We start from the raw sequence: 22,099 nt of genomic DNA on the forward strand, positions 1-22,099 counted from the left end.
CTGACCTGCTGTTCTCTACTTTGTAACACAAATTCAGCTATAATCAATTATGGCTTGAAATGTTCCTTAAACATAGAGAAAAATCCAAAGCACATGCAAAGGCCTCTGATGGTAACTGATGTGATGAAGCAGTGCAGGAAACTCCTTTTTCTTAAGGCTGATTCTCAGTGCCTCTGCAGACAGATGCAGTTGCTGTGCTGTGTACTGCTAACCTTGAACTGACATTAACAAATGTATCCAAACTTTCCTTTTCCAGCCAGGATGGGGACTCCTCTGACGGCTGCTGCACATTCCCCTCTCCCCTCATTTCATGACCAACTCTCTCTTGGTAGCCAATAGAGGTCAAATCTAGATCCCATTGGTATTCACGGTGAAAACTATTGACATCAACAGAGAGGATTTGTACAACAGAGAGAACATGAGCAGGAAAAGGCCACCCCAATCTCAGCTGGTGCAAACCAAGATAGTTACAGATTTACAACAGAGAAGGCACTGGAAAAAAAGACAAAAGAGAATAAAAGTATCCTTATTTAATCAGCTGGGATGCAAACACAATCTTCTCACAGCCCTGTGCCACAGGAAAGCTTGGACTTGGCCAGGCTGCTGCAACAGGGATGCTCCATATCCTGAAACCGCTACCACCGCTGGGGCAGTCCGGACACACGGGGGAAGCAAAGCGAGAAAAAACCCGCTTTGTTCCTGATTTTAGCCACCATCAGGAGCACATGCCCTGCTCTCAGCCGGCTGACACGGGGGGACGGCACGGTCGGTGCCAGAAGAGGGCACTTGAGCTCCAGCAAGCGGGAGATGCGCGGCAGGGCTCGGGCTGGACCAGCCCCGCCTGCGCCGCGGCACCGGGGATGCGCAAAGGACCGGGATGCTGCTCCCGTGAGGGCACCGGGGATGCGCAAAGGACCGGGATGCTGCTCCCGAGAGGGCACTGGGGATGCGCAAAGGACCGGGATGCTGCTCCCGTGAGGGCACCGGGGATGCGCAAAGGACCAGGATGCGCAAAGGACCGGGATGCTGCTCCCGAGAGCAGCCCCGGGGATGCGCAAAGGACCGGGATACTGCTCCCGATAGCGGCACCAAGCGCCCTCCTCGCTGTTCTCCTGCCCCAGGGCTTCCTCCAGCCCCTCTGTGAGCTCCTGCATCACACAGGTCCCTAACCTGGCTTCCATGGATGGTATGCCCGCTGAAATTCTCTCCTTGCTGGAGCTTTTTGTGGTCACTTGCCCAGACTCCCTCTGGAGTGCAGTAACATTTACACTTCCTCCAGTCTTGCCCCCAGCAGAAGCATTTCTTGAGTCTCTTTCCTTTGCTCAGCTGCTTGTTCTCATCAAACTTGCCCAAACTTAATACTGCTGAGAACTTGTGTTGGTAGAAACCAAAAAAAAATAAGGTCAGAAGTTTTGGGGTGAATGTGTATCAAACACACAAAAGCCTGCTGCCCAGCAAAGCATCCTAAACACAGAAGCTGTCTGCTTTTCCCAGCTGTGTCATCTGGTTCAAAACCAGACTAGTTTCCCTATAAACCTTACTCACTGAAGCACAAAACCTGCTCCCATCCCTCCAGGCACAACGTAATCAGCCATGCCTCATCTCCTTAGAAAACTCCTGACAACAAAATTTCACAGATTATGCAAAACCCTGAATTAAAGACAAGAAAGGCCAGAGGAGATGAATAAAAACAAACTGAATGATACAGCAAGTATGGCAATTTAGGTGTTGTTTTGAAAGCTTTGTTCTTTTTCTGTGGTGCTCCCTATGACAAATACGAAGCCATTTTCTTGTTTGAGATAGGTGAGCACAAAGTAATGGCTAATGTATCTGAACCAGCCCATAAACTCCCAGTGCATCAATCTATACCATCTAATTCTAAGTGGCTGCCTCAGAGTGGTAGCCCTGTGTTTGCATCCCAAAAGTTTCCAGACACATGAATAAACCAAGCACGGATAAATCGGTCTGAAGGTCTGTTTCTCAGATGGATCTGGCAGCTGCCTCGGTTTATTGGCAGCTCATTTATCATCTCAAGAAAAATATTGATGGTTCTAGAGACACAGGCCCTTTCTGTGTCCTGGCTGAAGGAAAGCTGTCCTTCTGGGCAGGCTTTGGAAAGAAAGTCAATGCGGCAAAATCTGCTTGGCAGAAACGTGAGGGATGTGGCACAAAGAAGAATCATTAAGTAAGGAAGAAGGAGCACCAGGATGATAACCCTGTTGGCCTAGAAATAGCCCAGACAGCAAGAATAGGAGATTGTGAGAGTGCTAACAGGCACAGTCATGGGCATCTTCTCAAGTGGAGGAATCACTGCTGCGCAGGAACAGACAAAGAGCCTGAAGCTGTGTTCTGCCAACAGAGCAGCCATTCAGCAGACCCTGAAGAAATTCACAGAAACACAGTGATCAAAAGGCTTGAAAACAAGGGGACTGAAGGACTGGAAACTCTCTCCCCTTGGGCTGGCAGCATCATGCAGTCCTGACTCCACGTAGAGTGCTGGCGGTCCAGCTGCCTCTCTCCTTGAAGGACACTGGGAAGACAATTGCAGCCTCTGAGCCTTTTCCATTCCCTATCTTGACTAAACCAGCTGCATTCCATTTGAACAGCATATTTAGGGATTTATTGAAAGCAATACTGAGATTTGTCATGAATTGATGTGGTGGGAAGAGATGTTACTTTTCACATGTCCCCTCAATATTCCTCCAGCCAAATGTCCAGAGACCAGTGTAAGTTTTGGCTACACATGGCACTCCTCTGCTCTGCAGATCCTCCTTGCTACATGAGAGGTCTTGAGCAGCTAACATTCATATTGATGGAGAAAAGATGAGTGGATTGTCACCTATCACTTGATATTTTATGCTATCAGATGACAATTGTGTGTTTAATAAGGATTGCTTAGTTTCAGAAAAAGAAATAACCAGCCTGACAGAATCATGAATGCAACCTGACTGTGGGAGCTGTTATCCAGAAGTTGCTTCACTGCACACCAGTCATAATGACCCAAAGCAAGGTATTTGGGATATTGCAGTTTTCAAAAATGTAATCCCTCCAATAGGCAGTGTTGCCAGATTCTTTTAACCAAATGAACAAAAACTCCAGTGTATGCTGAACAGGAATTCAGTTAGTTTAAGTTCTGAATCCTTCCTAAGTACCAGGAAAAAACCAAGAGGACAGGAGAGCAATCACAGTGTTAAGTGCATCAGGAACTGAACACATGATGTTTACAGTCTGTACTCTAAAACTGAAAGCTTTATTCTTCATTTGGTTCTTATACTTGCTGCTCATGTGACCAGAGTGCCATTTATCCTGAATGCAAACAAAAATCATACAACAAATACCACTGGAATCACTGGAGTTGATTCTCCATTACTTGGCAAGTCAAACAGTTGTGAATAGCCAGAGAAAAAATGTAAGATGACAAACCAGCTCTAGACATGGTTACCTGAGCTGGTAATATTTTTCTGCTTATGATGTAGCGGGTAAGCACACAGCAAATAACTAAGTAAGCTGTGAAATTTCAAATGTGAAATACAGGTGGCTGATGGTCAATGTTGCTCCCAGGGTGACAGGTAGGAATCACAAAATAAAGCTTTCTGATTGTAGGCTTAAAACAAACAAGTAATTAGTAACCTATGGAAATCCATGACAAGGAAAGTTTGGATGCTAAAAATGTATACAGGTTCATGGGAGACACATCCACTGACTGTTATCTCAGATAAAATCAATGTGTGGGTTTTGGTCTTTTCTCCCAAGTAACAAGTGATAGGACTGAGAAAATGTCCTCAGGTTGTGCCAGGGAAGGTTTAGGTTGGACATTAGGAAACATTTCTTCACAGGAAGGGCTGTAAGGTACTGGAACAGGCTGCCCAGGGAAGTGATGGAGTCACTATTCCTGGAAGGATTTAAAGGATACGTGGATGTGGCACCTGGAGACATGGTTTAGTGGTGGGCTTGGCAGTGCTGGGTTACTGGTTGGACTTGATGATCTTAGAGGTCTGTCCCACCCTAAATGACTTAATGAATTCAATAACTCTGGCTCTGGGATCCCCAATCCACTAATTGCTGGAAACCAAAGAATATTCTGGGGAAAATAGTTGCATGCTTATTCTGTTTTCAAATTCTTCTCAGGCACCTTATTTTGACCTCTGTGAGAGACAAGGCACTGCAGAGGACTGGTTTTGATCTGAGCTGATTTGGCTGTCCTCTTCTTAAGAGATGAGACATGAGAGAATCAGACCCACTCTTGCTCTTATCAAAACACAAAAGTTTCTGAACACCAGATCAAAGCTGCAGGTTATCTTTAGTTTCTGCCTGAGACATGTTCAAGCTTTGTTTTTCTGAACTGTGGACAAAGTTTCCCCTCTGGATGACAAGAAACACAGCTGGCTTAGGGTGGGCCTGTACTGGCCTTGGCTTGGATGGGTATTCCCACCACCTGGGAACTGAAACCTGACAAATTTCCGGCCTTTTTTAGCAGAGGTTTCGTGGGGAAGGTGCAATCTGCTTTCCAGAATGCCACAAGATATCCTTTGTTAGGGCTTTCACAGGGGCTAGGGGTTAAAGTGTAGAGAGGAAAGGAAAGTGAAGTCTCAACTCACCAGGGGCATGCTCAGAAAGAAAAGGAGATGTTGGATCTGTTTCCTGTGACTTTCATGCCTACTGTCCTCCTCTGGTTTCTAACAATAGACATGTAGCTGTCCCTACTGGAGAGATTAATTGTGGTCTCTCTGCTCATTCAGCCAGCTATTTTTCATGAAACTCATAGGAATGTAATATCTCTGAGACCTTCATCACTGTCAAATTCAGTTGCAATTGGTCAAGCAGCTGAGAAAGACACACAGAGAGACACTTGTTTCTTTGCAGAGTTTCCTAAAAATCATCTCTGATCTTCTTTCAGAAGGTTGGTATTTGAGACTAAAGAAGTGGTTGTTAAAAAAGAGATTCTGCTCCCAACCTAGAAGTCCCTTTAATCAACAATAACCAAGATGATAGTAGCAAAATATGAAAGCAAGAAGGAGTAGTTTGGGTGAAAGGCAGTAAAAAGTGAACAAAACCACGAGACTGGGCGTGTCTGATTAGTGAAACACCTCCTGGGAAAAGTCCCATAGGCTGACAGAAAGGCCTGGGGTAGGATTAATGACCTGAATGCCAACGAGATGGTGAGAACACAGACAGGACAGGCACAGGGGAGAAAACTCAGCCAGATTTGAAGAGACACAGAGAAGAGGAAAAAGAACAGAAACATGGAGACACACAAACAGCACCACAGGCTGGCAGAAAGGGAGAGACCTCTCCCAGAGACACTGCAATTTGGCTGTTTATTGCTTTTTGAAAAACAGCTTGTTCTGAATGGCTTTTCCCCTCTTCAATCCCAATGACATTTGGGAAAGCTTCAAAGCACAGCATTGTCTAAAGCCCTTTCCTAACCTAAGTCTCCAACCCACAGACACTAATAATAACCACTCCCCTCAGACATTTCCAACAAATTGTTAATATATTTTAAGCCCTTCTCTCCATTGCCTTTCAGATTAGCCTTGCCCTTTCCTTTGCACTTAAGTTTAGCAAGTGTTACTAATAGGAATTTAACATTTACCAAAGAATTATTTTAACTACGGATCTAATAGCATTTGTATGGTGTTCTGAGCACCCAAGAGCCTCGTATCAGTTCTATATGCTTAGTTTTGTCTAAGTTGCTTCTAAGAAAAAGGAAAAATACATGTTTAAGGAAAAGAAAATTCATAACAGAGGCATTCAAACCCAGGAAAGCCAGCTCCAAGAAGGATAGCAGCAGTGTCTGGAAGGAGCTTTCCCTTCTTTATGTTATCCACAAACCTGCATTCACTCATGTGATCAACCTCACCTTCCAACCTTTCAGCAAAACCTCAACTTGTGCTTGGTATAAGTTATTTTTTTCTGTGTACAAAAGAAATACTGACAGAAAAAAGCTATGATTATTACTATGTTTATTATTACAATATTATTATTGACCAATATTATTAGCTGGCAAATTTTATGGGTTTTTAAAAATATACTACCATCAAAACCTTTTTGAATTAGAGAGTTTTGTGCTTGCAGACCATGAGTCATTGAGAGCTTGAGTGGAAAGCACCAGTGAGGCTTTCAGTCAGCAAAGCCTCAGTGACAGCTTGGCACCAGGAGCATTGAGTGTCTCACAGGGACCCCAAAGGCTGCATTGGATGAGACCATTTTTAGAGCTGAGCTTGTGAAGCTCAGTCTTCCCATGCCACTGGATACAGCCCTACTTGGGCTGAGGAGCACATTCTGAGCCAGCTCTGAGTTGAGGACAGCTGCTGGGATGCAGGAGTGGTATTTGCACACGTGTCTCTAAGATGCTCAGCTCTGTACAAGGTCCCAGTTGCTGGATTCAGTTGTAAATATTGGTGGTTCTCAAATCAACCTGTCCAAATTCCCTAGTCCATGTTCACAGCTACTCAAGTCTTCCTGCTCTTCAAAGGAGGCAAACTCCTGTATTCATGTTTGAAACTGACTTGAGGGCATTTCTGTAAGTCTGAATATGCATCTTGCTTACATTCTCATCCCACAGCCACCATCTGTTCTATCCCCTGTACCTTGGGAAAGAAATATGCATACACAAGAGGAGAGAAAAGGTAACTGGAATCAGATGGTTAAATGGAATAATTTTGAAGGTGTCTTCCAAGACTGATATTCTACATTTAAGCAAAAAAAAAAAAAAAAATCTTTCTTTAAAATAGAAAAGCACCCTTGTAATACACTTCGCACTTTTATAGCATCTTTCATCTGAGGCTATCAAAGCACTTTGAGGTACAGATCCTAAGAAATCCATTACAAAAATTATGCATATTCCTAAGTTGACTGTAGTCACTTCCCTAAATTTCCATTTCTCTGACACTCCCAGACAGATTGACACAGTCAGTGCTACAGGCAACCAGATAGACAAATCTACATAAATATAAACTCTCCCCCACAAACAGCCTCCCCTACAGAAGAGAAGTGTTTTTGTGCAGCATTGTCCACTCCATTGAGCCCTTTGAGGTGTGCATACTGCAGCACCATGTACTGCCTTGTACTTTCATTCCACTGCACTTCATTAAACATACTTTCACTGTTTCTTAATTTTCTTTGAGCAGGTCCCACTGTATATACCCGATATGAACAAACACACAGATTCCTTCTGGGTATGAGCCAACAGCTGCAACCCTGAAAAATATCAGCTTCTTATATCATTAACTGAGTTTCCATGGTGCCCTGGGGCAGAGATATTGATGCTTGACAGCATTATCACTATAAAGTAACTTTACAACTCTATAATTTAACTCTATGCTTCCAGTAATATTAAGAGCATTTGAAATTGTGGCTGTAAACCTTGACACTTTCACACAGACTGGGGAGCTGAAAAGAGGATTTTGTTTCTTCTCCTCCAAACCAGCGCTAAACATGGTACTAAGAAACAAACACGACGTGCAAGGAGGTCACACAGAAAAATCTGCAGGATTAGGATTAATGCCATGTTTTGCAACACACAGAAAGGAGCCTGTTTGTAGTGCCTCAGCAGAAGAAGGAGACCTCTGGATGCCTCTCCCTGAATATGTGCCTGATTTACTTTGAAATCATCTTGGCAAGAATCTCTAACACAAGTTCAAACCTAAGCCACGCTGAATAACCTCTGCAGAGCTCCCTCAGCTTTATCAGCACAGCTTTTCATACCTCATTGGCTTCTGCTAGTAATGTTGCCTTTACTGGCTGGGAATGAACCTGCAAAGGCCATAATCTGTCTCATAAGGATCTTCTCTTAAGGATATCACTAACAGAGATAGGAGGATCAGGACAGGCAGTTGCCAAAAAAAGAAATGTAAAAAAGCCCAAAATAACCAAGTACATTTGCCCTAGGGGACTGGCAGGTACATGAAGCTCTAAAAGTTATAGACGCTTTTACTGGAATTGTAGTTTGCATACAGATTCCTTTTCCCCAGGACAGGCATTTACTGAGATCCAAGTACTCTTTAAAAGGAATCTGGATGTAACAAATGACTGTTTCCTCTGGGGATTTAACTTCTCAAGTTCCCAGTCAAGCAGCAGGCAGATATTTTGCTTGAAGTTAAGAATAAGAATGAACCCAGTGGTCTCCGTGTCAAAAGCCCAGGATGTGAGCTCCTGTTAGGTGTTTGAAGAGATTCTAGTCAATCCAAGCCTTCATTCTATGGCTGTAACCACATAAATACATCTTTATGCCCACAAACAAGAGAGAGTTCAGCAGTGCACCTTTGGATGGGGTCCTTCTCCACCTGGAGGAAGCTTGCAATTGAGATAAAAATACACAAAAAAGCTACGGACATGCTGACAATTGTGATGCCCACCCATCTCAATGAACATTCTCCCCTACAGCTATGGTCATACCAGTTCCTGCCAGGTCTCCATCATTTCTGCCTTCCTGCCTCATGGCTGGGCTGTGGAAGAGTAAAATCCTTTTATTCTCTGTTATGAACTGCCTCCTTTGCAGCAAGCATCCTGTTCAAACACTCTAAAAAATGAACCAAATAGATTTTAGAGCTGTTGATGTGAGAGTCCTTTGCTGGCTGCTCTCAGGCCAGGCTGCCATGGCTGCTCTTCACAGCTGTAGTGGGATACTGGAGAGCACCAGCTCTGGGTGTGCTGGGCATTCCTCCTGCCTCCCCCTCTTTATCCCTTGTTCCCTGCCCAGCTCTGAGGCTGGTGAGAATCGAGGCAGCTCAGCAGCTCAGCTGCTGCTGGTGAGTGCTGCAGAGCAGTTTACAAGCCTCATGTCATAAGCCCTGTAAATGCCTAGTAAAACATGGAATTTAATGGAAGCGTATCAGCTCATTTTAAAGCTCCTTCACCTGGTGCTGAGCTAACTGTTGTTGTGCTGCCTTTTTTAATCAGTTACCACCAAATGTGTGCATGTGTGAGAAGGGTTTTAAACGTTTCTCTGTCCACTTCCAGGAGAGTAACAGACAAGCCTACAATCCTCTTATTTTGCCTTTGAAACAGAGTCCATTCACTGTTATCTGCAGCGCGTGTTATCGTGGGGTTTTCTGCAGAGCTTACAGAACATATCCCTAATGTTTCTCACACTCCAGGTATGTATCTGTTAGACACAGACCTAGCAGGCACACACACAGCTCTGCAGGAATGTCTAAGTGCTTTGTTTGCTGGGTGAAAATACAAGAGGAACTCCAGCAGTAGCCATTAGTGATGCCATGTCAGTCAAGGCCTGAGACATTGATGTAATCATGTTAATTCTCTGGGTTAGAAAAGGACAGAAACTCAACACTCTGCATGATGTTATCCCACCATTTATGCCCCAAACATAAACACCCTCCACCAGACTGGAGGAAGACCCTTCTCTCCTGGATTTCATTTAAACAGTGCAGCCCTAGTAGCCAATTTGTTTTTAGAACATTCCAGGTGTCATCCTCTAAATTCTGAACCAATTCATTTACAACATTCAGTCATACTAACTGGAGTAATTTGAAACTGATTTTCATTTCTAATGGTACCTTTCCATCCATTTTTCTTACTGAAAAAAGTTACTGTCCACACTAATGGGTAGAATTCAAACAGACTGAAAATCTGTCTTCCATTTTCATGCATGTAAGGTATTCATATATCTCAAAAATTACAAAGAATATTTCAGTCAGTCACACAAATCTGAAAAAAATGGATAATCTTACCTATTGTTAAAACATATCTATTACTGTCACACAGAAGTTTGCATGGATCACAGAGTTAGCATGTAAAACCTGGAGAACACAAAGAGATAAAAACCCACCAACAAACCTAATCCACTTATATAATGGCATGAAAGGGAGTAGTACTGTGATCTTACTTGCTACAAATGCTGTAAAGAAAGGAAGCTGACAGGTATCATTACTTGTCACCAGAGCAAACACAAGTCTATTCAGAGTTTGTTCAGTATTTCTACCTGTCCACAGGAACAACATTAGGCTAAATTCATATTTTGCAGAATCTGGAGATCCTAATTGGTTTTGTTCTCTAAAAGGAGCCAGTATGGCTAGTTCTGGATGTGTGATCCACTTTGTAGTCTCTTTTCATGGTTGTGGGTGACCTGAATTTGAGGCTGAATCTCAGTCTGCACTCCTTAATCCAACAGTAGAAGCTTTGAACAATCCTAGCCTCCCTGATCCTGTTTCCATTGAAAGGAAAGGGAAATGGGAAAAGGGAAATGGGAAAAGGAAAAGAGAAGGGGAAAAAGGGAAAGGGAAAAAGGGAAATAACAAATAACATCACAGTGGGACAAACAAAGCTCTAAGAAATACATATTAAAGACAGATTTCCAGAATACTTGCACTATCAGTTCAGTTCTTGGGCTTGCTGTATTTCTTCCTTTTTGTGCTTGAGTTGCTGCCTGCATATAAGTAGATAGTTAATAGAAGCAGCCCTGTCCTTGGAGGCCAATATGAGCTGACTGCCTGTGTCTTTGGTTCAGGTCCATTAAAAAATCCGAGCATTAATTAATCACTGACTTGCAAATAGCCTGTTCCAGGCTAAATTGGAATGCTCTGCGATTGTTTTACTTTCGGTCACAGGCACTTCAGTGATGTGAAACTTCCTCCCCTGCCAGGACAGGATGTGCATAAATCCAGTGGCTACTCCTGTGTTGGATCAGACCAGTCTAGAGCCTGTTCCAAGCAGCTCCATTGCTTCCACTAACCAGAAAACTGCACACATGAGGAAAAGACCTCACAGGCAGTACTCTGGATAGAATTCCTACTCTGGATAGAATTGAAAAGGAAATAATAAAACCTTCCAGGGCAAAATGCCAGTGCAGCATACTCCATGGGCAAAGAGCCTCCCTCTGCTTGCTGTCTGCCAGGCCAACCAAAACCTGCTTCTCCTCCTTTTCCACTCAGCTGGGTGAAACCCTAACTGCAGAAACCAAGCTGCTGCTTGAGTGCTGTGCCAGAGGGAAGGTTCTCTGCTCTGGATCCTGTTTTCTGTGCCCCAGCTGCTGATGGGATGAACAGGAATGGAGCAGGGAATGGAGCACCTCTGCCTGCAGCAGGCAAGGCAAGCCAAGCACATGGAGATGTTGGACCCCACAGGAGAAACTTCTGCCATGTGAAGCACACACCAGAAATCTTTATAGAAAAGGAGACTAAGCCAGTCTGATCTACCAGTCGTGAAGGAAAACATATCCAAGGGAATCATGATCTCGTGTATATAGGGGCTCTTTCCGTTCCTCACTGGAAAAACTGTGTTCTTGATAAATAAGGAAGAGAAACAAGTAGTTTTCAGCATGAGCAGAAAATGAGGAAGAAAATTAAAGGTAAAACTAAGGCACAGGTTCTTGAAACACCAAAATACCATCTTAAGGAAATAAATACCTAAACCTAACAGTAACAACATTTTCTTCCACAGTGGCAAGATATACTACATTTGTGCATGTTGCAAGGAGCTTTTCCTTCAGTTAACTTTGCTGGGCAAAAAAGAGCTTCTATTACAAATGCTCAAGCCTGGTAAATCACTTTTCATATATTCATCTCCCTCCTTCCCCCAAATTTCACTTTCAGTGGAGAAGTCAAACCACAAAAGCCCAAATGACAAACAATTCCTCTCCCTGCTCCCTGCTCCCTGTTTCTTGCTCTTATTCCCACATTGAGAGCCTATATACATGGATGGTGAAGAATTGTATCTCATATGAAAATTTCTCCCTTGCTATCCCCAACTTCCAAAATGCAGGGGAGAGGTAAATAGGCAATCACAGCTAATCTCTCTCCCTCTGCAGTGTTTCTAAACCTGTGAAAATTTCAAAAGCTGCCATGATAGAATGACAAAATGAAATAACACACCCAGCGCTGAAGTATGGGCACTGGCTGTTTGATTGAGCATGGTGACAAAAAGAAAAAGAAAAACATAAAAGCAGATCATAAGACCAGTCAGAACAATTCTACAAATTGCTGATACATTGAGATAGCCAGATGGATATGTGTTTTTTGAGGAATGAGACACCGCTTCTATTTGAGCACTCAGAAAGGCCAACAACTTTGATGGTTTTGTTCTCACAATTTGACTTCTATTTCTTTGTCAACTGGCATTGAAGATTTGTCCTCGAGGCAGCTGCAGAACCTAATGGATCCTTTTGGCTGCAGTTCAAAGGCAGAGAAGATATTTTACTCAGTACCAAAGATGCACTGTCAACTTGCTATTAAAACAATAACACAAACACAGGGCTAATGAGGGAATAAGGAGAGAAATGAAGAAAGAAATGGAAGGCTGTGGAGGGGAATGGATCACAGACTCTCCAGGACTAGCTCCTATAACAAGTGTGTGAGACAATCTCCTACAAGAGGGAAATGGCTTATTTGATCTAATGTCTTTCTCTTCTTGAATTTCCACAGTATGGAGAATCAATATGAGGGAAATTAAAGCATCAGGAGCAGACTCACATTTCCACTTGTGTGTGTTCCTATCTCAGCAAACTCTTATGGAGACACGAGTATTTACCTTAAGTGCCCGGTCCACGTGTGCTGCAAGGGGACGGATTTCAGAAGGATACAGGCTTCCTCGGTGTAGGGCACAGCAGGAGCAGCTCCAGCCAGGATGTAGCTGTAGAAGGAGACCTCCAGAGTGTAGCAGTAGGATGTGTCATTGAGGAGCCCCCCAAGGAAGCGCCGGCCTGTGCCGGCTTTCACAGCGTCCCTGTTGAACGACGTGCTGGACTGCAGGAGCAAGAACACAGGAGAGCTCAGGAGTGCAGCAAGGGAAGGAGCCTCTGAGAGGATAGAGAAGCTTCACTCACACTGCCAGACCCCATTTGCACTGTATAGGCTGCTCTGGGTTTTGGTCACGGCCTGGAGGGGAAGCACGAATCTGGCACACAGGCTATAAATGATGCCTGGCAGACCCTCACAAAATTCATCTGGGCTCACCATTAATATCAGCTTTTCCTCTTCCCTCTCAGATAACACAAAGCAAGGCTGTCATATGCAGGAGTTGAAAGTGAGCCTTCCAGATCCCCCTTGCTCAGGAGTTAAGCTGCACCATTACCTGGATATTGGATTCCTTTGTCTCCACTGCATTCCCCTGTATCATCACCATTCCCCCCACCCCTTCACCTGGGCTCTTAATCAAAGCAGAAATACAGTGGCATTTATGTTTTGGTGAAACTTACTCACCTAAGATATTTGACTGGTTCTTAAATTAGGTCACAGAAATTTCCACTTCACTAACTTAAATGTTAAGGGGGTGTTGCTCTCTGGGTGGAAAAATCTACCTCACTATTCTACAGCACCAGCAGCACAGTATAAAAGGCAGTATTTTGTGCTATTACTGAAGATCTGGCTGTAAGAACCCTATAGCTTTATGACTATTCATTTGAGGGGTGGAGGGGAGGACTCCAAGCATTTCCATAAATGAGTTTTAGCTCTCCTTTGAAGGCATGACATCTGGAGACTAAAGGGCAGCTCATCTTCAGGTCGATTGAAGTCTCAGAGCTTGTTCCTACCAACTAGACAGAAAAATGGATTCTGATTTCATTTTGATTTTCAGACTCTATTCAGAAACCTCATAACCATTAGACTGAGCCAATCTGGGCTGAGCACAAGCTAGTGACAACCACAAAAAAACGATCCAACTTGGATCTGTTGTATAAAAGGTCATTACATCTCCTGCTGTAAGAATTTTATGTTGTCAGTGAAACACAAAGGACCCTTAACACAGCTCAATGTTCAGTCATTGTGCCCATGGTGAATTCTTTGAGCTGTCCAGTGTCCACCTATGGAGCCTTAGGGCTACTACCTTTTCTAGCCAACACCATGTGAATATTTATGAAATCCATCTCTTACCAAAACTGGGAAAAGAAAATTTCCTGTGTATTTAAGAAATGGGATGCAATGGTTCAAAATACTGAACTTCTCTAGACTGAGAAAATCAGGTTAATACTGAAATGAGCAACAACTCTTGATAAATACTGTATAACAGGAAAAAAGCAGAAAAAAAGCAGAAATACCTGTGGGTTTATTAACATTCTGAATGTCTTGAAATCTCTCTCATGTTGTAAAAAGGAAGGTTTTCCAGTTTAATTAGAATAAAATGGAATTGGGTTTCTTATTATCATTATATATAGATGTTTCCAAATGCAACTTGTTGTCTTTTTGGTAACATAATATTTAACTTTGTGGTGATTTGTACACAGAATGCATTTTCCTATGTAGATACAATATAATTTCTGCCAAATTACATAGCAGAAGCCTGTAGAATATTCTGAATACCTGTGGGAGAGGGAGCAAAGCACTCATAAGGAATGCTGGGAAAATTAACTGTTAATTTGATATATGGGATAAAATACTTTAAGAGGTCTACAAGAGGGAATGTTCTCTGGATTCCAGCAAAATAAACCTTCAAAAGGCCACTGAGATCCTGAGGCAGAGGGAAGCTTTGGCCTCAGTTAAATTTCAGAAGCAGAGGAAGATGATCATGCTCAGGGGATTGCTTCCTGAGCCAAGTGAGCACCAACTTCAGTGGAAGGTGAAGGTGCTCCACGTTCAAACAAATGCCTGCAGTGGAACTTTTAATGCATGAGAGCATCAGCTGCTGGTGGAAACAAAGGAACAGGAAAACAAATGGCTCAGGACAGGATATTGGGCTTTGTGTGCAGAGGCATCACTCACAAAGGGACTAAGCTAATTCTGAGGCTGTATTTGGCACAGGAAAAACAAGGAAAATGTGGGAGGAGGTGACTCAGGGAAGACATTAGGGATAGAAGTACTTCAGTGAGTAGGAGACTCAGTTACTGATATGGAACATTTGAGAAGATTATGGAATCTCATCAACTCTGTTGAAAACAAATTGTACAAGTATCTGCTGAGTACAGTTGGTGGTTTTGGGATACAGTTTGCACATGAAATCCTTCTCCTATTTCCCATTATCTTAATCAGGCTAAAAAGAAAGTTATGAGTAGAATTCCTAATAGATGATTCTTAAGATGAATCTTATGTAATATTTTCATCACAGTTCTTGGCACGGCAAAGGAGGAGCATGCCAACAAAATTTGCTGATGACACACTGTGGAATGAATCATCATTATGGAGGAGGTTCTGAATATCATACAAATAAAAAAGCAGTGGGATGACTTTGAGGGCCAGAGTGATTGTAGTCTGATGAAACTCAGCCACACAAGTGCCTGGTCATGCACTAAAGCATAATAATAATAAAAAAATCTGCAATAGGCTAAAAGCTTGTCAGCTGGAAATATATGGAGAGAGTCAGATGTGTTACTTCACTGAAGTGGTTTTTGCTTTCTAGAAGTTGAATTTAGTTATTGGCAAAATTGTATTTGCTGTATTTAAAAAGTGAGACATAAGTAGTTTAAACATTATCAAGACAGTTACATAAATGGTAAAAAACAAACAAACAAAAAACCCCACCAAAATTAACAACTTTTCAGAGTTTGAATTTTTATAATGCTATTTCACGGAGCTTGGGGCTTTGGGTTTTATTTTGGGGGGTGAGGGACTGTGTTCCTTTTTCTTTTTCTGAGTATTTGTTTAATAGAAGAGTTTCAGTTTCAGCTGTACAAAATTACTTGAAATGGCAAAGCATTAATAAATTCCTCTGTTATTTATTTGCCAAGTGGTAATGAATTGCCAGGAATAAAAACTGACTCTTCATTTAGGTACCCAAATGTAGATTTTTCAGGTTATAATTGTCCTCATTTTGAAAAAAACAAAAATCTGATGGCATAAGCCAACTTGGTGTCTTGGGTAAAAGATAAAATCTGTCATTTGACTCAAGAAGGTTGGGGTAGAACATAACAAATACATGTTCTAAAACAGCAGCTTGGGCCAGGCTGTAAAGAGAGTATTATAAGCCAAAATATGATTTGATATTTTATAGGAGAAAAAGAAAACTACAGATAAAAGAAAATTTAGGTAATGACAAGAAAGAGCAGCAGGTACTTGCTGAGTCTGACCTTCTACTCACTTTTTTAGCTCAAGATAAAGGCAGTGGGGAAAAAAAATTAAAACAACAACCGGCAAAACTTTGACTCCTCACCACAGCTGATCTTGAAGTTTTGCCCATGCACATTTATTTAATCAAACCCTAACCTGGGGAAAAAAGGGGTGGGGGCGGCAAGAGGAGGGCAAAAACACAGGGAAAGTTGTCTGCAAATTAGTCTCTTGCTTTTCTGGGAGAATCTATTTCCCTAAACCCCTTTGCAAAGCCAAACTGAAGTCATCATTAAACAAATGCACTGAGCAGGCACAGCAGGAGAACAGCTAAACAAATATTTATTTGTCCAAGGCTGAAACGCATGGGAGTGTTAACAACAGCAGCAGTGAGAAGCACAGTCTGCAGGGTGGGGGGAACACCAAAGACTTTGAAGTTCTTAAATAGTGATATTTGTATAAAATCAACAGTAATGCATTATTAAAACACACAGATACATTAAAGCTCACAGAAGGACTTAGCTTCCCAGCTGGTGTGAGGAAATTCAGTGAACAAATAGCTATCCACAGAACTAGAAGATGCCAAGAAATCCAGTGTAAAAAGAGCAGAGAAGGAAGGGTGAAGGATTCCCTTACTTTCTGGTGGAAAGAAACTCACCAGAAAAAACAGATTTCAAACACATTTGGGAGCCTCAAGGAGTGTCTCTCTACACATCAGCCATTAGTGGCAGCTTCCCCAGGCCTCCCTACCAGACTTCATTCCTCCTCCCCATGCTGTGCTGAGTGCCAAACTGTGTGACCAGTTTCCCTGCTGGGAATGGCAGGGAACAGCCAGGAAGTACAGAGACATTTGGGAACCAACTGGACCTTATTCAGGCATTGCAGCAGACAAAGATGTGTGGAAGGAAATAAGAAAAAAAAAGGAAAAAAAAAAAGCATGTAAATTCTTTCTGGAGTGATTTCAAAGCAGAAAAGGATCTTGGCCCTTGGCCCTTACAGAATCCCTGTAAGGACACTCAGTGGTCCAGTAAGGCTGGTGCCCCACAGTGTGTCTCCTGAGTGAATTCAGCCCACCTTCCCACTAACAGTGACCAGTGTCACAGATACATTTTATGAAAAATCTTTTCCTTAAGATTTTTCCTCCTGAGAAGCTGAGAGGCCTCAGGAACAAAATGTAAACAATGGTTATCTGCTGCTGTGGAATGCAACAGGTGGATCTGTGATTGGTCTCATGTGGTTGTCTCTAATTAATGGCCAATCACAGTCAGCTGGCTCAGACTCTCTCTCCGAGACAGAAGCTTTTGTTATCATTCTTTATTTTTCTATTCTTAGCTAGCCTTCTGATGCAATCCTTTCTTCTATTCTTTTAGTATAGTTTTAATATAATATATATGATAAAATAATAAATCAAGCCTTCTGAAACATGGAGTCAGATCCTCGTCTCTACCCTGTGAACACGGTCACAACCGGAATGAACACACCGGGCAGTCCATGTTTACAGTGTGCTCATTGACTCTGTGTGTCTCTGGCAGTCACAAGACTGGCTCCAAAAGGCAAAGAGGGACATTTCTCACACATCTGAGACTGAATTTGCCCCATGTACCCTTTTCAGCCCTGATGGGCTTGGATTCTGAGTGGCCATGCATGGTGGGAACATTGGCTGGCGGGGTCTCCTCCTCAGAGAGGCCTCAGAGGGGACTGGGCCTGCTTCAGCACCTGAGAACCTCAGGCTGCACAGAAGGAGAAATTGGAGGCAAACACCACTAAAACTGGATCCAATCTGGAGTGGAAGAAGGGATAACAAAAAGGGATGAAATGTCAAGCAGGCTGTGTCCAGCCAGTGAGGAATAGGAGCTTCAGTCTCCCTTTCACTGATGGCAGGACAAAGGGACCTTGTCATCCAGAACTTTTCTGGGGAATGAATCTTTGTCATCTTCTGAAATTGCTCAACACATTAAGAAGAAAGGAGCAAGGTATGACGACAGTGTAAATCAGATCTTGCGAGGTTCCTAACATGGGATCCAGGATATGGACTGCACATCATTTATGACCAATCCTAAGGTGTTTCCCCAACCTAGCAAGAAAAGAAAAAAAAGTAGAAGGCATTCAGAAAAATGCCAACCAGGCAGAAATCTGGTCACAGGCTTTGACAGAATGCAGAAGATGAAATTCTGGCATAGCAAGGTCCAGGGAGGTTCCTGAAATTCAAGAGAGAGATTTTTACCAGCTGTTCACATCTCTTGCAAAACAACTGATTATGGATGTGCCTGTGGAAGGAAGTAGCAAACTGCATATCTCAAAAATCTGAGCTCTAGTGTGCACATGAATGATTCCCAGATGATCACTTCTCCTCACAAAGAAAGTACCTGCATGAAACTCAAAATAAAGAGATCTTCCCTAAAGTTTCTAATATGTACATAGACAATGTAGGTCCAGGAAGGGTTCTACAATAGGATGTAGCATGTGCAACTGAATGCTCAAAAATCATAAAATTATGTTAGGAATCTTTCCTGGAGAAAAGCAGAGACAAAAACACCAAAAGGATTCATAATTAGAGAATAGTTTCATATTGCAACATACAATTAAAAATATGCTGGGTCAGCCTATGCCATTTCCATAGCTGTGTTTCACAGCTGAGCCTAACCACTCCTAAAATACCCCACTCCAAACCCAGCAAAACTGCCCACATTTTGCTCATTCTACAGATAAGAAATAAACACTTTACCTGCTGGGGTAAACTGGGATTATGCATACAAGTTGTTTCATGTTCTTCAGTGATCACCACCCCACCAGCAATGGCTGGGTGTAATCAGGACTGATTTACAGCATCACCAGAGCTGGCTGCTGATGCTGCTGCTATAGATGAAGAGAAAGGTTTTTTCCCAAAGCAGGTCTGACCTCTATGAGCCCTCAACTCAGTGCCAGGTGTGGGAAAAAAAAAAAAAAAAAAAGATAATAAAAAAGTTAGTGCTCTAGGAATAAAGGAATGGCGCACTTGTCATCAAGGTAGAACAGACGTGCCATTGGGAAATGGACTCGAGCCCAGGCAGTGTCAAATCCATCTCAGAGAGCAGTTTTACAGTATCAGCTATAACTCACTCTCTCTCATTTTCTAGAATGCTTTATTGAAGTCTGCAAAAGTTTGAGAAAGGGCACAGAAATGCACTGGCTTTGGCATCTTTGCCACAGACAGAGCTGATTCCTGCCACGGTGTGTCCAGCTGCCACTGCTTTGACCCTGCCAAACTGTGCTACAAGCAAAACTTCACCTCTTACTTCTCTGGAAGCACTGAGCAAACTTCTCACTTCAAAAGCCAGCTTAACTCTCTTAACTCTGTTATAGACTGGAAAGTAGATGTGCTGGTGTGGTTTGGGGTTTTTTTGGGTATTTGTTTTGGTGGTTTTTGTGATAGGCTAACACCAACTCCATACCAGCTGGGTCTGGAGACTTGGAAATGACGGCATTTGGGAGGCTGCTACCAGGCAGGCTTCTTCCAATTTATTTAACAAGCTGCAGTCAGCATCAATCCCCAAAGCAGACAGCTGATCTGAAGGAGGGAGCAGGCAAAGAGGAAGGATTCTGGGAGCAGAGGTGTGATGGAATGGGAACAGAGCTCAAAATTACTCCACAATTCATCTCACCTTGCAGCTTAGCCATGTTTCTGATACACAGAAAGAAAACTTATTTCATCTCAAAGCCAATTGTGACTACTGAAATCTGGGAAGAGGAGTTTTAGAAAAGTTCAGGATCATTTCAAAGAGGAATTCTATTGTTTGAGGCTCTTCCAGGTCCTGTAGGAACAGGCACATTGGACTGATAATTCCTGTGAATAGGGCTCACTCACTCTCACAGAAGGCTCTGCAGTTGACAGCATTTCCATAACTTCTGTGCCTGGTAGGAAACACTGAGGTGGGCAGAAAAGTCTGGGTTAGCTGGGGAATATTCTCTGATCTAGAGTTTGATTTGCTGAAGTCTGAGGAAAGGCAGGCAGAGGAACCCTGGAATAGATTGACCTGCACCATGAAGGTGAAAATACCTAAAACTGAACCTTGAAAACCAAACAGCCTCAAACCCTAAAAGATTTTTAATAATTCTCCTCCCTGTTTCTTTTTTCCTTTTTCCTCCTGCTCAATGGAAAGCAATCACTCTTTTCTAGAGGTAGCATCACTGTTGTAGGAGTACCATGAACACAACCTGCCTAGCACCACATTCTCAGGCTTTAAAGTGCAATTCTCCTCAGAGAAATAACAGTTTAAAGGTACATTGTCACCACACACACATCTGCTCCCCGAGGGGCTTCATTATCCCTCTAATGTGCAGTGCAGGAATACCAGATCTTTTCCCCTCCCAAGTGTCCTTCAGTCATGCCTGCTTAAGTTTCCTGATAAAAACACATATTTGCATGGTCATTAGGAGAGGTGTTGGAAGGAGGGAGTTTTATAAGCTCTCAGTTTATGCCTCAAGACCAAAAGTACCAAATTAGTTCTTTTTTTTAAAAAAAGAAATTCCTCAGCTAGAAAAGAAACTGGCTCTCACGCTTCAGGGTTTCAGCTGTTCACCTGTGAGAAGTACAATAGCTGCACTTTTTACTGCTCATTAATATCTGTGCTCTGCACCTTGAACCAGCACCAGTGCAGGGGTTTGGCCTGCATTTCCCATTCCCCAGAACCCTTCCCCACGTGCCCCTAAACTGGTTGTACTCCCAGCTCCCACCTTCCCCAGTGCTACAGCTCTGAAGTTGTTCATCGAGTTTGCTGGCTTTAGCTCAGCACTAACACAACTGGAATCCAAATCAAACCAGCAGCTCTCCTGAGGGACAGCTCCTTAAACAACACCTGCAGGGTGGAGGTGGCCTGAGACCTTCACAGAGCCAGGCAAGGCTTTTCCTACAGAGCTGGGCAGCCCATCACAGCCCACCTGGAAAGAACAAGAGGAGGAGGCAGGTTCCACCACATCCTACCCTCAAAGCAAACCTCAGAGTTCTTTGTTACTGGATCTGCCATCCTCAACACACACACTCAGAGTGTATATCCCAAAATATCCTTCCTCAGGTCCCCTCAGCTCCTACTTTAGTGAGCCTGCATCTCCCCATCACCACAAGTGACAATGTCACCTACTCAAACATTATCCTGTCACCCATTACCCAGGGTTAGGCTGGGCCTTCTCTCCCATTTATGAGCCCACCCAAGCTGTGACCAGTGATGCACACAAATAGGGGATCTGAAATGTGTCAGGTTAATAATGAAGGAATGCTTTCCCCCTGTTTTTTTACTAACAGCAGCCTCTGCTTCTCAGAGCACCTCCTCCCCCAAAGATGGCAATGGTGGCATTTCCTAGGCTAAGCTCTACAGAATAATCACACTGTTTAGAAAATAACTCAAGTCTCTGGAGTTCTCACTTTCTCCATTTGTCAGTAGAAAACGAGACATTTCCTCAAAATATACAATAAAATAGCCTCTAGCAATAGCCTGCAATGCTTCTCTTTACAATACTTTTATGAGCGTGAGCGTGGTCTCCTGGGAGTGCTTTCATAATCATTTATACAAATGACAGAAAACTAGGACAATGAGAAGCAAAAAGGAAAATACAGCCATCATGCACCCAGTTGCTTTGAATAGTTTGCAGAAAAAAGTGTTTTTCTCCATGGCAAAGAGTTGTCCTCACTTGCAGGCCTAAATCAGGGGATCACAACCTTCCTGAGGTGGGACAGGATGCTGCTTGCAGAGCAACACAGTTTAGCTCATTGCTCACACTCCTTCTTGGCTCTCTCACTGCCCCAGGACAGTTCTCTGAGCCAGAGGTGTATTCTACATACATTAAAATATCATGTGGTTAAGAAGATAATACCCAAAAAGATATCCTTCAAGAGGGACAGGTGTCCAGTTCTTTACTACCTCCCTGTCCTTCCTGCACAGCACAGTTTGTCCCATGTGAGGGGATTTGTGATGCTCTGCATGAGGGGCAGCTTGCAGGAGAACCTACAGCAGCTCCTTTCATTGCTGCTGCTCTGGGAGGCTGTCACCTGCTCCCAGCACGTTGACATTAGGTAAGAGTAATGTTGGTCTTTGAAAATAAACCATAAAATTGCTATGAAATCTTGTTTATTCTGTGTACATTCTAAATTTCTACCTGTGTGGGGATGGAGAAGGGGCTATCAACTCCTGCATGCA

General features: G+C 43.1%; 1 protein-coding gene across 1 annotated transcript in view; it reads right to left on the bottom strand.

Annotated features, from left to right (window-relative positions):
• Positions 1 to 22,099, bottom strand: part of LOC132076575 (cytosolic carboxypeptidase 6-like) — a 205,766-nt gene that overhangs the window by 67,240 nt on the left and 116,427 nt on the right. Inside the window, exon 6 of the mRNA XM_059477703.1 lies at positions 12,539 to 12,701. Coding sequence (XP_059333686.1) covers positions 12,539 to 12,701 — 163 coding nt within the window. The remainder of the gene's footprint in view (positions 1 to 12,538; positions 12,702 to 22,099) is intronic.

Source organism: Ammospiza nelsoni, chromosome 9 (genome assembly GCF_027579445.1).
Source record: "Ammospiza nelsoni isolate bAmmNel1 chromosome 9, bAmmNel1.pri, whole genome shotgun sequence".
Lineage (NCBI taxonomy): Eukaryota > Metazoa > Chordata > Aves > Passeriformes > Passerellidae > Ammospiza > Ammospiza nelsoni.